Genomic DNA, 17,028 nt, shown 5'->3' on the forward strand with positions numbered 1-17,028 from the left:
TAAGACTCGACCATGCAAAGCGAAAGCCATTTATCAACAACACCCAGAAATGCCGCCGGCTTCGCTGGGCCCGAGCTCATCTAAGATGGACAGATGCAAAGTGTAAAAGTGTTCTGTGGTCTGACGAGTCCACATTTCAAATTGTTTTTGGAAACCGTGGACGTCGTGTCCTCCGGACCAAAGAAGAAAAGAACCATCCAGATTGTTCTAGTCGCAAAGTTGAAAAGCCAGCATCTGTGATGGTATGGGGGTGTATTAGTGGCGTCCCCGTTGTGACGCGACCGTTCCAAATGGACCAATCAGTGGATGGCAACAAGTGAAGCCTCACATTGACACACACGTGTGTATATATATACAACAACCCTGGCAAGTGTATCAGGAAATAGAGCTCACAGTGCTAGGTATGTTTACTTCACATACGCTGCTGCTTTTCTCACATGTTTCATGCTAGGGCCACATTTCGTCCTAATGGTGTCATCACCTGAGCATTTAAACACCGCCGTCCTATGGAAGTGGAAAGCAGTGAGTCACCGCCTCTCTCGGTTCAAGGCACTACTTCCTCGTTACGGGAAGCCGACGTTGGTTTCGTCACATGGGGAACTTGCGCTGCTCCGGTAAACCAAGCATACCTCTCCAGTCTTGGGTGGCGGGTGCTGGCTGAGGCCACGGTGTGTCACGCTGTCACAGCCTGTCTTATCATAGCCGGCGGCCTTGTCGCCACACGCATGTCATGTCATAGGAAGGTCTGTCCAGATAAGCCGCCTGTGCAGATTTTCAGATAAAACGCGCGGACTAAGAGCGGGAGGATTATTCTAAAGCCGGCTGGAAAAGCTTAATGTGCCTCAGTGCTGGTAGACAAATTGAATTTATTTATTTATTTTTTTAATGTGTGTAAATTGTAGGTTGTCTGTTATTGAGGCAGAGGGTTGAAATCTGGGTGTCATCCTTGACACCAGTGGCCATTACTTCGAATGGGAGCTGTAATGGTCTCACATTGGCACTGAGGTGTTGGTAAACGTGTGGGAGGGACATTCAAATAGGTCCTCCTGTCACTCGCAATCAAGCTCTCCTTCAGCCAGCACTGCATCTTTCAAGCTCCTGGTGTTGTTTTCTCTACCTTCTTTACAAAAGTAATTGTTGTAAGTAGCCCGTGTGTGTGTGTGTGTGTTTGGATGCATGCTTCTAATTCATCCTCTGCTCCACCTCCCCGCAGAGCTCCAGTATGTCCAAGCGGCGTGCGTCGGAGAGAGGGGCCGGAGAGACGTCAGGCAGGGCCAGCAAGCTGCATTGTCCTGGGATATCTGGCAGCAATGCTAAGCGAGCTGGGCCATTCATCCTGGGTAAATAACCCCCTTAAAACCTTTTTTTTTGTTTTTTTCCCCAAAAATCTGCTTGTTGTACATAGGAAAGATGGATATGCTTTGGTGTAGGGCTGGGCGATATGGCCTTTTATTAATATCTCGATATTTTTAAGCCATATCACGATACACGATATATATGTGGATATTTTGCTTTAGCCTTGAATGAACACTTGATGCATATAATCACAGCAGTATGATGATTCTATGTGTCTACATTAAAACATTCTTCTTCATACTGCATTAATATATGCTACTTTTAAACTTTCATGCAGAGAGGGAAACCACAACTAAGTCAATTGAGCAAAAGTGTATTTATTAAACAGTTATTAAGCAGTGGCACAAACATTCATGTCATTTCCAAACAGAAAGTGCAAGATTGTCAGAGACATTTTAAAACAAGCTATTAGTGCACTTTTGTGCATGATGTCACTAAGATGACATATCAAAACAACACTAAATTAATGTGCACTTTTTGTACAGAACGCCACTACAATAGTTTACAACAAATAAAGTGCACTTTTGTGCATGATGTCACACAAGATATTTCAATAAGTGTCAAATAAAAATGAGCTGCATAATAGGAAATCAAAAAGTATATGTCCTTCACTATGTGGTAGGTTCCTGCGGACGTTATCTCCTTCTGTTGTTGACTATTTTTTTCATACGGTGTTGATGTGGAAATGGTTGCTTGGGCATTTTGTGGGTGTGGCACCGGCCGGAGATGTTGACATGCGGAGTTTCAAGCAATCTTCATTCTCTAGCGGGTGACTTTTCAAATGATGCCGCAAATTAGCATTGCTGCTACTTTTTTACGCTTTTGCCGCATACTTGACATATTACTGTTGTCTGTTCAACATCTTCCCGCTTGAAGCCAGACCACCGCCAGACGATGGACTCCGGGCTGTTTTTCTTGGGAATTCATTCTTCCTTCCTTTGTCACCAGATTCGCACCTTCTCTCTCTCGTATTACCACTCGCACCACTTTGCTAGCATCACAGCTAACGTTACCCATGCTGCTACCTCTCTGCTTCGCGAGAGCTTATGACGTCGCACGTGCGACAGTATGTGACGTAAGTAAGAAGGTGCGCTTGTTTTACGTCTCTGTAAGAAGGAGAGACAAGAAAGAGTGTGAAGAGGGAAACCACAACTAAGTCAATTGAGCAAAAGTGTATTTATGAAACAGTTATTAAGCAGTGGCACAAACATTCATGTCATTTCCAAACAGAAAGTGCAAGATTGTCAGAGACATTTTAAAACCAGCTATTCGTGCACTTTTGTGCATGATATCAAAACAACACTAAAGTGCACTTTTTGCACAAGATATTTCAATAAGTGTCAAATAAAAATAAGAAATCAAATATTGTATGTCCTTTGCTATGTGGTAGGTTACTACGGACGTTATTAAATTCTGTTGTCTATTTTTTTCATACGATCTGGAAATGGTTGCTTCTGCATTTTGTGGGTGTGGCACCGAACGGAGATGTTGACATGCGGAGTTTCTAGCACTCTTCATTCTCTAGCGGGGGACTTTTCAAATGATGCTGCACATTAGCAGTAGGTGCTACTTTTTCTAACAACGCTTTTGTCGCATACTTGTTTCGACTTATTCCCGCTTGAAGCCAAACCACCGCCAGACGATGGACCCCATGCTGTTTTTCTTGGAAATTAATTCTTCCTTCATTTGTTACCAGATTCGCACCTTCTTTCTCTCGTATTACCACTCCGCTAGCATCACAGCTAATGTTACCCATGCTGCTACCTCTCATGTGAGGGCGTATGACGCGACAGTATGTGACGTATGTAAGAAGGTGCGCTTGTTTTATGTCTCTGTGAGAAGGAGAGACTAGAAAGAGTGAGAAGAGCCTAGAGTGTAATGCCCGCAGCTAAAAGCAACTGCGTGAGAACGTATTAGGGGTGTGGGAAAAAATCGATTCGAATTCGAATCGCGATTCTCAGGTTGTGCGATTCAGAATCGATTCTCATTTTTAAAAAATCGATTTATTTTTATTTTTATTATTTAATAATGTTTTTTTTTTGTTTGTTTGTTATTTTTAAATTAATCAATCCAACAAAACAATACACAGCAATACCATCACAATGCAATCCAATTCCAAAACCAAACCCGAGCCAGCAACACTCAGAAGTGCAATAAACAGAGCAATTGAGTGTGAAACAAAAATGAATATTATCAACAACAGTATCAATATTAGTTACAATTTCAACATAGCAGTGATTAAAAATCCCTCATTGACATTATCATTAGACATTTAGTTTATGAGATGCGATGCAAGTGTAAGTCACTGTGACACTATTGTTCATTTTTTGTAATTTTATTTTTTATTAATGTTTGTAATGATAATGTCAATGAAGGATTTTTAATCACTGCTATGTTGAAATTGTTACTAATATTGATACTGTTGTTGATAATATTCATTTTTGTCTCACTAATTTTAGATTGTTCCGTGTCATGTTTGTGTCTCCTCTCAATTGCTCTGTTCATTGCTATTCTGAATGTTGCTGGGTCGGGTTTTGTTTTGGAATTGTATTGCATTATTATGGTATTGTTGTGTACTATTTTCATTAAAAAAAAAAAAATTAAAAAAATCGTTTTTGAATCGAGAATCGTGTTAAATTGGAAAAAAAAAAATCGATTCTGAATCGAATCGTGACCCCAAGAATCGATTTTGAATCGAATCGTGGGACACCCAAAGATTCACAGCCCTAGAACGTATACTCCAATATCACGATAGTCATTTTCTATATCGCTCAGAGACAAACCCGCCCTAGTTGTACATTTGCTTGTGTCCAACTGCAAAAAAGGTAAGAGTTGTGGGGTGTCTGTGTGTGCCTGCATGAGACAAGAATGTGAGGAATTTTGCTGATCCCCATGACATTAGTGGGAGGGAGGTTTATGTCCATGCAAGGTTAGAAGCTGCAGCCCCCGTGAATGTCTGTTACTCTACCACCCATCTGCTAAACTAAACATCACACGTGGAGTGTTAAGGGGCACATGCACACCCTTTTTCTTTTTTTTTTCTTTAAAGAGCTGCAGCAAGAGCATACACTCCGGTATGTTGCCTGCCTTTTGGTCATGCAGCTGTCCTTCTTCCTTGCAGGGCCTCGCCTGGGCAACTCACCAGTGCCCAGTATAGTGCAGTGTCTAGCCAGAAAAGATGGCACCGACGACTTCTATCAGCTCAAAGTAAGTCAGGCATTCCTCTTTCGCTTTGCGCGCATGGTTTGACAAGAAGATGAAATATCACGCACGGCGAGAGTGGACACGCAAACTTTTGACCTTCCTTTTGTGTGTGCTCGTTTTATGGGCCTCCACTTTCAGTCTGGCACAAACAAGGCAGAGTGTGCACTCTGTTTATGGGGGCTATCCAATGTCTGTTACACAAGCGTGGCGTGTTAGGAAGACGGGCGGAGGGGTAGTGCCCCACCTGGAATGTCGACTTTTAACCTCCCGTCGCTGTGCGGTGAGTCAGAGCTGCCCCTCGTATCTGCGACTGCAGCGTCGTGTCTGCCACCACTCTGTAGCTTTCAAGAAAAGCCGTACACTGCAAAAAGTCAGTGTTCAAAAACAAGAAGAAAAAATGTAAAAATTAGGGTTATTTTATTTGAACTAAGCAAAATTATCTGCCAATAGAACAAGAAAATTCGGCTTGTCAAGACTTTCCAAAACAAGTCAAATTAGCTAACCTCAATGAACCCAAAAATAGCTTAAAATAAGTATATTCTCACTAATAAGTGCATTTTGTTGGTAGAAAAAGAAAATGAGACCTTTTTGCTCAATATGTTGAAAAATATTCTTAAATGAAGTAAATGCTAGTGCCATTATCTTGACATAATGATATGCACTCGGCATTACATTTTTTGAAAGCAGCAAACTTATACTAAAACCTAGTTTATTGTTCTTAATGGAAAGGCAACAAGGCAAGCGCTTGTTACTCTCGGGGTCTCCTAGCCGCTCAGGCAAAACGTATGGTTTAAAAAATGCGTTTTTCCATCGACAACATGACATCATCGCACCAAGTGCAGGCTCTTTCAGTCAATTAGTGTGCATCTATACAGCCCGGCCCCCGGACAATTTTCAATTGTAATTTTGAGGAATTTATGTGAATGTGCTTGAACTATTTCTGTTCAAAATTGTTTGAAATGTTAAATGTTGAAATATTAACTGTCAGTTTACTGTACTGTGCCAACTGTACTACTATATGAGTACGTATTTTCTATTGTTTCATTGAAAATAAAACAGCAAAGTCCATTTGGCTGTCATCTGTTTTAATTATGAGACACAATTGTGTCAAAGTCATGATTATTTTTTTCATGCTTGAAATAAGAAAGTATTACTTTAAAAAAGTAGTTTTATACTTGTGAGTGTTGATGACACAGCTTTGCAACACTTGATATTCTAGTTTTAAGCATGTTTTACTCAATATAGGTCATAACATCTCAGCAACAAGCTGTAATATCTTACTGAGATCATTTAGGAGCAAAACACTTAAAACAAGTAAAACACTCTAACATAAAATCTGCTTAGTGAGAAGAATGATCTTATCAGACAGAAAATAAGCAAATATCACCCTTATTTGAGATATTTCATCTTACTTAGATTTCAGTTTTTGCAGTGCACTCTGTAGCTTTCAACAAAAGCCGTACACTGCAAAAAGTCAGTGTTCAAAAACAAGAAAAAATCATAATGGGCCATGCGGGCCCTAAATATATAAAAATGAGGGGTATTTTATTTGAACTAAGCAAAATTATCTGCCAATAGAACAAGAAAATTTGGCTTGTCAAGACTTTCCAAAACAAGTCAAATTAGCTAACCTCAATGAAGCCAAAAATAGCTTAAAATAAGTATATTCTCACTAATAACAAGTGCACTTTTCTTGGTAGGAAAAAAATAGAGACCTTTTTGCTCAATATGTTGAAAAATATTCTTAAATGAAGTAAATGCTAGTGCCATTATCTTGACATAATGATATGCGCTCGGCATTATGATTTTTTTTTTCATGCTTGAAGTAAGAAATGATGACTTTAAAAAAGTAGTTTTATACTTGTGAGTGTTGATGACACAGCTTTGCAACACTTGATATTCTAGTTTCAAGCATGTTTTACTCAATATAGCTCATAACATCTCAGCAACAAGCTGTAATATCTTACTGAGATAGGACCAAAACACTTAAAACAAGTAAAACACTCTAACATCAAATCTGCTTAGTGAGAAGAATGATCTTATCAGACAGAAAATAAGCAAATATCACCCTTATTTGAGATATTTCATCTTACTTAGATTTCAGTTTTTGCAGTGTACAGTGAACAACTTTGCAGCATGCAATCAAGCGCAGTCACTCAACTGAAGTGGAAATGTCCTCCGGCAACATGGAGTGGGTGTGTGCAGGTGTTTTTTGGGTTTTTTTCCACTCCAAGGTGATGCTCCCATGTCTGCTGTGGGGTGTGAAAGACAGATGATGAATTCCTCAAATGTCTTCCTGAATGTCAACAAAGTATTTGACTTCTGTTTTGCTGCTACATACAGTGGAACCTCCATATGTGCCAGACCTGGGCAAATTAAGGCCCGGGGGCCACATGTGGCCCGTTAAGCTTTTCAATCTGGCCCGCCGCACATTTCCCAAATAATTTTTTAGATCTTTAAGATGGAAAGTGTAGCTGCCATTATGATGTGCAGCGATGTTTTCAAATTACCATAAGTCTTGAACTATACAAAGTAGAGATGCCGATAAATGCTTTGAAATGTAATATCGGAAATTATCGGTATCGGTTTAAAAATTATCGGTATTGGTTTCAAAAAGTAAAATTTATGACTTTTTAAAACGAGCGCCAATAAACCTTAAAGGCACTGCCTTTGCGTGCCGGCCAAGTCACATAATATCTACAGCTTTTCACACACACAAGTGAATGCAAGGCATACTTGGTCAACAGCCATACAGGTCACACTGAGGGTGACCGTATAAACAACTTTAACACTGTTACAAATATGCGCCACACTGTGAACCCACACCAAACAACAATGACAAACACATTTCGGGAGAACATCCGCACCGTAACACAACATAAACACAACAGAACAAATACCCAGAACCCCTTGCAGCACTAACTCTTCCGGGACGCTACAATATACACCCCCCGCTACCCCGTACCCCACCTCAACCTCCTCATGCTCTCTCAGGGAGAGCATGTCCCAAATTCCAAGCTGCTGTTTTGAGACATGTTAAGAAAAATAATGCACTTTGTGACTTCAATAATAAATATGGCATTGCCATGTTGGCACTTTTTTCCATAACTTGAGTTGATTTATTTTGTAAAACCTTGTTACATTGTTTAATGCATCCAGCGGGGCATCACAACAAAATGAGGCATAATAATGTGTTCATTCCACCACTGTATATATCGGTATCGCTAATTAAGAGTTGGACAATATCGGAATATCGGGTATCGGCAAAAAAGCCATTATCGGGCATCTCTAATTAGCAGTGTACAATTCCTTAGAGCAGTGGTCCCCAACCCGGTACCGGTCCGTGGACCGATTGGTACCGGGCCGCACAAGAAATAAAAAAAATAAAATTTAAAAAATTTAAAAAAAATTTAAAATTTATTTTTTATTAAATCAACATAAAAAACACAATATATACATTATATATCAATATCGACCCCCCCTCCACCACCACCTCCCGTCCATGGGACACATTTTCAAGCGTTGACCAGTACGCAGCTACAAAAAGGTTGGGGACCACTGCCTTAGAGGGAACGTTGGTTGACAGGGACCTGAAATAGAATAGAATAAAGTCAATATAATACGTCAAACAATAATGTCATGCTTGCTCACTCCTCAGTGCATTCATGTACACTACCGTTCAAAAGTTTGGGGTCACATGTAAATGTCCTTATTTTTGAAGGAAAAGCACTGTACTTTTCAATGAAGATAACTTTAAACTAGCCTTAACTTTAAAGAAATACACTCTATACATTGCTAATGTGCTAAATGACTATTCTAGCTGCAAATGTCTGCTTTTTGGTGCAATATCTACATAGATGTATAGAGGCCCATTTCCAGCAACTATCACTCCAGTGTTCTAATGGTATCAATCAATCAATCAATCAATGTTTATTTATATAGCCCTAAATCACAAGTGTCTCAAAGGGCTGTACAAGCCACAACGACATCCTCGGTACAGAGCCCACATACGGGCAAGGAAAAACTCACCCCAGTGGGACGTCGGTGAATGACTATGAGAAACCTTGGAGAGGACCGCATATGTGGGTAACCCCCCCCCTCTAGGGGAGACCGAAAGCAACGGATGTCGAGTGGGTCTGACATAACATTGTGAAAGTCCAGTCCACAGTGGATCCAACACATCAGCGGGAGTCCAGGTACAATGTGTTTGCTCATTGGCTCAGAAGGCTAATTGATGATTAGAAAACCCTTGTGCAATCATGTTCACACATCTGAAAACACTTTAGCTCGACACAGAAGCTACAAAACTGACCTTCCTTTGAGCAGATTGAGTTTCTGGAGCATCACATTTGTGGGGTCAATTAAACGCTCAAAATGGCCAGAAAAAGAGAACTTTCATCTGAAACTCCACAGTCTATTCTTGTTCTTAGAAATGAAGGCTATTCCACTAAATTGTTTGGGTGACCCCAAACTTTTGAATGGTAGTGTATGTAATAAAGAAGCGTCAATCAATTAGGGCTGCAACTAACGATTAATTTGATAATCGATTAATCTGTCGATTATTACTTCGATTAATCGATTAATAATCGGATAAAAGAGACAAACTACATTTCTATCCTTTCCAGTATTTTATTGAAAAAAAACAGCATACTGGCCCCATACTTATTTTGATTATTTTTTCTCAGCTGTTTGTAAATGTTGCCGTTTATAAAGATTTTTTTTTTTTTTTTAAACTTTTTTTTTTTTTTTAAACCCTCTGCGCATGCGCATAGCATAGATCCAACGAATCGATGACTAAATTAATCGGCAACTATTTTTATAATCTATTTTAAACGATTTAATCGATTAGTTGTTGCAGCCCTACAATCAATTAATTTAACATCGATATTTAGAAAATATGATCACATGTTGAAATGAATAAATATCACAGTGGTCTTGTTTTTTTTGTGCAGTCCCACTTGGTAGAGTATATTCCGTTATTTTGCTTTATAATCAATGTTAACGTATTGTCACTTATATCCATGATGTGCTGAGCAGCCAAGACAAAAACATACGTACCACCATGTCACAGTAAGTAACATTGTCTGTGGCAGCAAGAAAAACAAAGAAAAGCCAGAACACATTAGTGGAGTTGTTTTGTAGACACTCAGAGTTGTAAAGAAATGCAGTCCATTTGTAAATGTTCTTGACATTAACCCAACCTCCTATCACAAGGTTGTTTTCCTTAAGCAGTTCATCGCCACAAAGCAGGCATCCAGTGCAAGTTAAGTGTGTGGGCGAGGATGGGGGTCACATTATAGGATGGCAATGTACCCTTGCCTGCCAGCTTCTTGTGGTCCACAAGGGCTCCAGTCTGCCTTCCTCTGCGATATTAAAAGGTTTAGTGTCAAGACTGAGGACCATCTTCGAATGGCAGTAAATTGTCAAAGCCGCCCCTAAAAGACCCCTGATGTTTTTTTCCGTTTTTTCCCCCCTTTCTCTTTTGTCCACAGATCTTGACGCTAGAGGAGCGAGTGGACTCTGCTGGTGAGACACAGGAGGAGCGGCAGGGGAAGATGCTGCTGCACACCGAGTATTCCCTCCTGTCACTGCTGCACAACCAGGATGGAGTGGTGCATCATCACGGCCTCTTCCAGGTTGGAAAGCAAGCTATGCTCCTTTTGGAGTGTAAAGATTTGGGGGTTTGGCACCAGCCACCGGGTTAGATCTGACCAAACTAAGTCTAAGACCTATATCTGCCCAAACTAAGTCTAAGACTAAATCTGCCCAATCTAAGTCTAAGACTAGATCTGCCCAGTCTAAGACTAGATCTGCCCAGTCTAAGACTAGATCTGACCAATCTAAGTCTAAGACCTAGATCTGCACAATCGAAGTCTAAGACCTAGATCTGCACAATCTAAGTCTAAGACCTAGATCTGACCAATCTAAGTCTAAGACCTAGATCTGACCAATCTAAGTCTAAGACTAGATCTGACCAATCTAAGTCCAAGACTAGATCTGACCAATCTAAGTCTAAGACCTAGATCTGACCAATCTAAATCTAAGACCTAGATTTGACCAATCTAAGTCTAAGACCTAGATCTGACCAATCTAAGTCTAAGACCTAGATCTGACCAATCTAAGTCTAAGACTAGATCTGACCAATCTAAGTCCAAGACTAGATCTGACCAATCTAAATCTAAGACCTAGATTTGACCAATCTAAGTCTAAGACTAGATCTGACCAATCTAAGTCTAAGACTAGATCTGACCAATCTAAGTCTAAAACTAGATCTGACCAATCTAAGTCTAAGACTAGGTCTGACCAATCTAAGTCTAAAACTAGGTCTGCCCAATCTAAGTCTAAAACTAGATCTGCCCAATCTAGGTCTAAAACTAGATCTGTCCAATCTAGGTCTAAAACTGTAATAATAGTATTCACTGTTAGAAACGGCCCTCTGGGGCCAAACATAACTGCCATGTGGCCCTCAGTGAAAATCATTCTTGCCAACCCTCCCGTTTTTACCGGCAGACTCCCGGTATTCAGCGCCTCTCCCGATAACCTCCCAGCAGAAATGTTCTCCCGACAAACTCCCGGTATTCAGCCGGAGCTGGAGGGGGCGTGGCCTCCAGCGGACCTGAGTGGGGACAGCCTGTTCTCACGTCCGCTTTCCCACAATATCAACAGCTTGCCTGCCCAATGACGTCATAACTGTAGAATGATCGAGGGCGAGTTCTTGGTTTCTTATGTGGGTTTATTGTTAGGCAGTTTCATTAACGTCCTCCCAGCGCGGTAACAACACACAACAACAGCAGTCACGTTTAGTCTACCGTAAAGCAGTTCGTCTGCCGTAAACAGCAATGTTGTGACACTCTTAAACAGGACAATACTGCCACCTACTGGATAGCCTCCAGAACACTGAAATTCAAGTATTTATTTTATTTATATGGATAATAAAATAAAATAAAAATTAAAAAAAAAAATATATATATATATATAGCTAGAATTTACTGAAAGTCAAGTATTTCATACATACATATATATATATATATATATATATATATATATATATATATATATATATATATATATATATATATATATATATATATATATATATACATATATATATTAGGGCTGCAACTAACGATTAATTTGATAATCGATTAATCTGTCGATTATTACTTCGATTAATCGATTAATAATCGGGTAAAAGAGACAAACTACATTTCTATCCTTTCCAGTATTTTATTGAAAAAAAATAGCATACTGGCACCATACTTATTTTGATTATTGTTTCTCAGCTGTTTGTAAATGTTGCAGTTAATAAATAAAGGTTTATTTAAAATAAATAAATAAAAAAAAAAAAAAATATATATATATATATATATATATATATATATTATTTTTTTTTTTTAAAGCCTCTGCGCATGCGCATAGCATAGATCCAACGAATCGATGACTAAATTAATCGGCAACTATTTTTATAATTGATTTTAATCGATTTAATCAATTAGTTGTTGCAGCCCTAATATATATATATATATATATATATATATATATATATATATATATATATATATATATATATATATATATATATATATATATATATATATATATATGAAATACTTGAGTTGGTGAATTCTAGCTTAAATATATTCCCCTCTTAACCACACCCCAACCACGCCCCCCGCCCCCCACCTCCCGGTATCGGAGGTCTCAAGGTTGGCAAGTATGTTGAAAATGACTTTGCACTAACACGTGATCGTACCCCTCCCTCACCTGCGTTTCCCGTCGGCCGCCTCCTCATCCTTCTAACTTTGTTATTGTTCCATCTCTCGCATCCTGTCTGCCCAGCCAGACTTCTCATTGAGCACCCAAGTATTGATTGGATTATAGTTGCATCTACGCTGGGCCATAGAAGCTTTCAAAGGTGTGCCGACTGGGTCTAAAAAAGAAAACCCATACAGACGTGGTAGAGAAATTAATGGGCTGTAACAGAAGCTGGTAGGGGAAAATGTAGCAATAATCTGAATGGGTCTGTCAAGTAAGCTGCTTACATCTAATAGAAGTCTCTTCAGCATTACAACGCAACACCATTTAACATAGTGAGACTGTTCCGTCACGTGACTCAAGCCCCCGTCTGACCGTTCCTCCTCCCCCAGGATCGAGCCTACGAAATAGTGGAGGACACGGAGGCCAACAAGGTGCGCAAGATGAAGAAGCGCATCTGCCTGGTGCTGGACTGCCTGTGCGCCCACGACTTCAGCGACAAGACCGCTGACCTCATCAACCTCCAGCATTACGTCATCAAGGAAAAGCGGCTGGGCGAGCGCGAGGCCATCATCATCTTCTACGACGTGGTGCGCGTGGTGGAGGCCCTGCACAAGGTGAGCCTTGAGGCCCCCACACACTTCCGGAACCTCAAATGCAGTCTCCAATTTTGTAGCATTCCACTTTTTCTCTGAGTGTGACAACTTTTTAATTATTACAGAAATATTTACTTCCCCCGCAACCTAATTTTAGAGCACATTTTACAAAAAGCTAAACGATCCAGAACCGCAGTTTCTTTTCATTCTCATTGAATTAAGGTATCGTGCTACACCCGTCTTTGCTGGCGTCTTGGCATGACCGCAGTCCGTCTCTGGTGCAAACCTTGCAAAGACAAAGCAAGACAAGAGTTCATCTTTTAAAAGAGTCGTATTATGATTATACGATTATACAAATACTTTGTATAGTTGAAGACTTACGGTCATTAGAAAACATCACTGCACATCATAATGGCAGCTACACTTTCCATCTTAAAGATCTAAAAAAAATTATTTGTGAATTTCCGGCGGGCCGGATTGAAAAGCTTAACAGGCCGCGTGTGGCCCCCGGGCCTTAATTTGCCCAGGTCTGCTCTAGCGGGTGACTTCAAATGATGCTACATTAGTAGTGCTGCTACTTTTTGTAGCAACGCTTTTGCTGCATACATGTCTGTTCAACATCTTCCCGCTTGAAGCCAAACCACCGCCAGACGATGGACCTTGTGCTGTTTTTCTTGGGAATGAATTCTTCTTCTTTCATTTGTCACCAGATTGGCACCTTCTCTCTCTCGTATTACCACTCGCACCGCTAGTACAACAGCTAACGTTACCGTGCCGCTACCTCTCTGCTCTGCGAGGGCGTATGACATTGCACGCGCGACAGTACACTACCGTTCAAAAGTTTGGGGTCACATGTAAATGTCCTTATTTTTGAAGGAAAAGCACTGTACTTTTCAATGAAGATAACTTGAAACTAGTCTTAACTTGAAAGAAATACACTCTATACATTGCTAATGTGGTAAATGACTATTCTAGCTGCAAATGTCTGCTTTTTGGTGCAATATCTACATAGGTGTATAGAGGCCCATTTCCAGCAACTATCACTCCAGTGTTCTAATGGTACAATGTGTTTGCTCATTGGCTCAGAAGGCTAATTGATGATTAGAAAACCCTTGTGCAATCATGTTCACACATCTGAAAACACTTTAGCTCGTTACAGAAGCTACAAAACTGACCTTCCTTTGAGCAGATTGACTTTCTGGAGCATCACATTTGTGGGCTCAATTAAACGCTCAAAATGGCCAGAAAAAGAGAACTTTCATCTGAAACTCCACAGTCTATTCTTGTTCTTAGAAATGAAGGCTATTCCACTAAATTGTTTGGGTGACCCCAAACTTTTGAATGGTAGTGTATGTAAGAAGGTGCGCTTGTTTTACCTCTCTGTGAGAAGCAGAGACAAGAAAGAGTGAGAAGAGCCTGTAGTGTAATGCCTGCAGCTAAAAGCAACCGTGTGAGAACGTATACTCGAATATCACGATATAGTCATTTTCTATATCGCACAGAGACAAACCCTCGATATATCGAGTATATTCCATATATCGCCCAGCCCTAATCTCCGCCTTTCCTCCATGGTTTGATTTGAAATGTACGGGACTTATGTGGATCTCAATTACACATAAACAGGTACCAAATAGATAAAAAGTTGGTTTTGCATAATAGGTCCTTTTTAATGCTCGCTGATTTGAGGTTTCATGGGGTGCCCTGGCGTCTTGCATGACATCTATCTACCACAAAAAGTCCAAAAACGCGAGCAAAATTTGCCGAGATGCTCCTATAGCAACGTGTCTCATGAGAACTGTGTTCAAATTACAAATTCCTGGGGAACATTGCAATTTTTCTCGGACGCTGTATGAACTCCAAACAAGATAATGCAATCACATAGAGATATGGAGCGACTAATCACCTATTAAAACCATTCTTCCCTGTCTCCTTCCTGCCTGCAGAAGAACATCGTGCACCGAGACCTCAAGCTGGGCAACATGGTGCTAAACAAACGGTAGGACTTGAGTTGTCCATTACACGGGGGGGGCTTTGCGGGAAGGGTCAGTACTTTTTGAAGCTGCCGGTACAGCACATCCCATGCTGTTGGCTCGGCACCCCAGTCCTTGGGTCACATTCTTACACCGACGAGATGGATCAGTCATAGAAACCCAAAGCCTCTTTTTTTTGTTGTTTTTGCTGCTTCCTGTAAGCGTGATGTTGAGTCATGGCTGCTTAGGTGAGCGAGTGCAGTAACACGTCATGTGAGGTTTTTAGCATTGTGCCGCATCGACGGTCTCGTATCTCAGCGCTCGTTGACAGCGCTGGTGATGAAACGGCGCTTTAGTCGGGAGGGTGGCGGCAACGGAGCACACGACTGGAACACTCCGTCCCCGTCGGAGACAAAGGAGAGGCCTGCCAAAGGGTCCATAGCTCAGAGCTGACTCACACGGCGATGCACGTCATGCATGTACACACACACACTGTCATCATTTATTTACCCTCCTTTTGTTTTCCTCCCCCTTTTTCTTGCTCATTGTCCACACAAAGTGTACCCCTTTGTCATATCCTCTTTGCGACGTATTCACGCCAACAAAGTAGAAGCACACTTCTCCGCTTGCGTTTTTCGTGGTCGGACGAGCTCAGCAGTTCATGCACTACTGATGCGATTTCCTATGGCAGCGTCCAGCAAAGCAGGATGTCGTAAATCAATTCTCAGCCAACATTGGGTCCTGTATTGACTTCCTGCATGTTAAATGTGTCTGTAACTATTCATAGGCACACACTGCAGCAGCATTAAAGGCCTACTGAAAGCCACTACTAGCGACCACGCAGTCTGATAGTTTATATATCAATGATGACATCTTAACATTGCAACACATGCCAATACGGCCGGGTTAACTTAGAAAGTGACATTTTAAAATTCCCGGGAAACTTCCGGTTGAAAACGTCTATGTATGATGACGTTTGCACGTGACGTCAAGGGTTGAAGCGGAAGTATTCGGACACCATTGTATCCCAATACAAACAGCTCTGTTTTCATCGCAAAATTCCACAGTATTCTGGACATCTGTGTTGGTGAATCTTTTGCAATTTGTTTAATTAACAATGGAGACTGCAAAGAAGAAAGCTGTAGGTGGGATCGGTGTATTAGCGGCTGGCTGCAGCAACACAACCAGGAGGACTTCGAGTTGGATAGCAGACGCGCTACCGTGACTACAGCTTTGGCTTCCAAACATTTGATCGCTAGCCCGTACGGCGACTTGTCCAGGGTGTACCCCGCCTTCTGCCCGATTGTAGCTGAGATAGGCTCCAGCGCCCCCTGCGACCCCGAAGGGAATAAGCGGTAGAAAATGGATGGATGGATGGCCCGTACGTGCATGTCGCTATGTGCATGTCACGTACGTAACTTTGGGGAAATATATGTTTCTTGCCGACTCTGATGGCGGCCGGGGTGTCGTCGAAAGCTACAACGAACGCCGCCGCACCACTGTCCACACCTTGACTTCCTCCGTCTACGGGCCGCCGACCGCATCGATGATCGGGTGAAGTCCTTCGTCGCGTCGTCGATCGCTGGAACGCAGATGAGAGCTGGCGTAGGTGGAGAGCTAATGTTTTTAGCATAGCTCTGTCGAGGTCCCGTAGCTAAGTTAGCTTCAATGGCGTTGTTAGCAACAGCATTGCTAGGCTTCGCCAGGCGGTACAGCATTAACCGTGTGGTTACAGGTCCAGAGTTTGGTAGTATTGTTGATCTTTTGTCTATCCTTCCAGTCAGGGTTTTGTTTCTATCTGCATTTAAGCACGATGCTATCACGTTAGCTCCGTAGCTAAAGTGCTTCACCGATGTATTGTCGTGGAGATAAAAGTCACTGTGAATGTCCATTTCGCGTTCTCGACTCTCATTTTCAAGAGGATATAGTATCCCAGGTGGTTTGAAATACAAATCCGTGATCCACAATAGAAAAAGGAGAGAGTGTGGAATCCAATGAGCCAGCTTGTACCTAAGTTACGGTCAGAGCGAAAAAAGATACGTCCTGCACAGCACTCTAATCCTTCACTCTCACGTTCCTCATCCACGAATCTTTCATCCTGGCTCAAATTAATGGGGTAATCGTCGCTTTCTCTGTCCAAATCGCTC

General features: G+C 41.2%; 1 protein-coding gene across 2 annotated transcripts in view; it reads left to right on the top strand.

Moving 5' to 3' along the window:
- The first annotated feature begins 903 nt into the window (after positions 1-903).
- stk40 (serine/threonine kinase 40) overlaps positions 904-17,028 on the top strand; it is a 38,336-nt gene continuing 22,211 nt past the window's right edge. For both annotated transcript variants that reach the window (XR_009827710.1, XM_062062375.1), the window contains exons 1-6: positions 904-1,139; positions 1,214-1,340; positions 4,478-4,563; positions 10,053-10,196; positions 12,708-12,932; positions 14,855-14,907. Coding sequence is in view for 1 of the 2 variants with exons in the window: in XM_062062375.1 (XP_061918359.1) it covers positions 1,223-1,340; positions 4,478-4,563; positions 10,053-10,196; positions 12,708-12,932; positions 14,855-14,907 (626 nt within the window). In the remaining variant the exon portion in view is untranslated. The remainder of the gene's footprint in view (positions 1,140-1,213; positions 1,341-4,477; positions 4,564-10,052; positions 10,197-12,707; positions 12,933-14,854; positions 14,908-17,028) is intronic.

Source organism: Entelurus aequoreus, linkage group LG11 (genome assembly GCF_033978785.1).
Source record: "Entelurus aequoreus isolate RoL-2023_Sb linkage group LG11, RoL_Eaeq_v1.1, whole genome shotgun sequence".
Classification (NCBI taxonomy): domain Eukaryota; kingdom Metazoa; phylum Chordata; class Actinopteri; order Syngnathiformes; family Syngnathidae; genus Entelurus; species Entelurus aequoreus.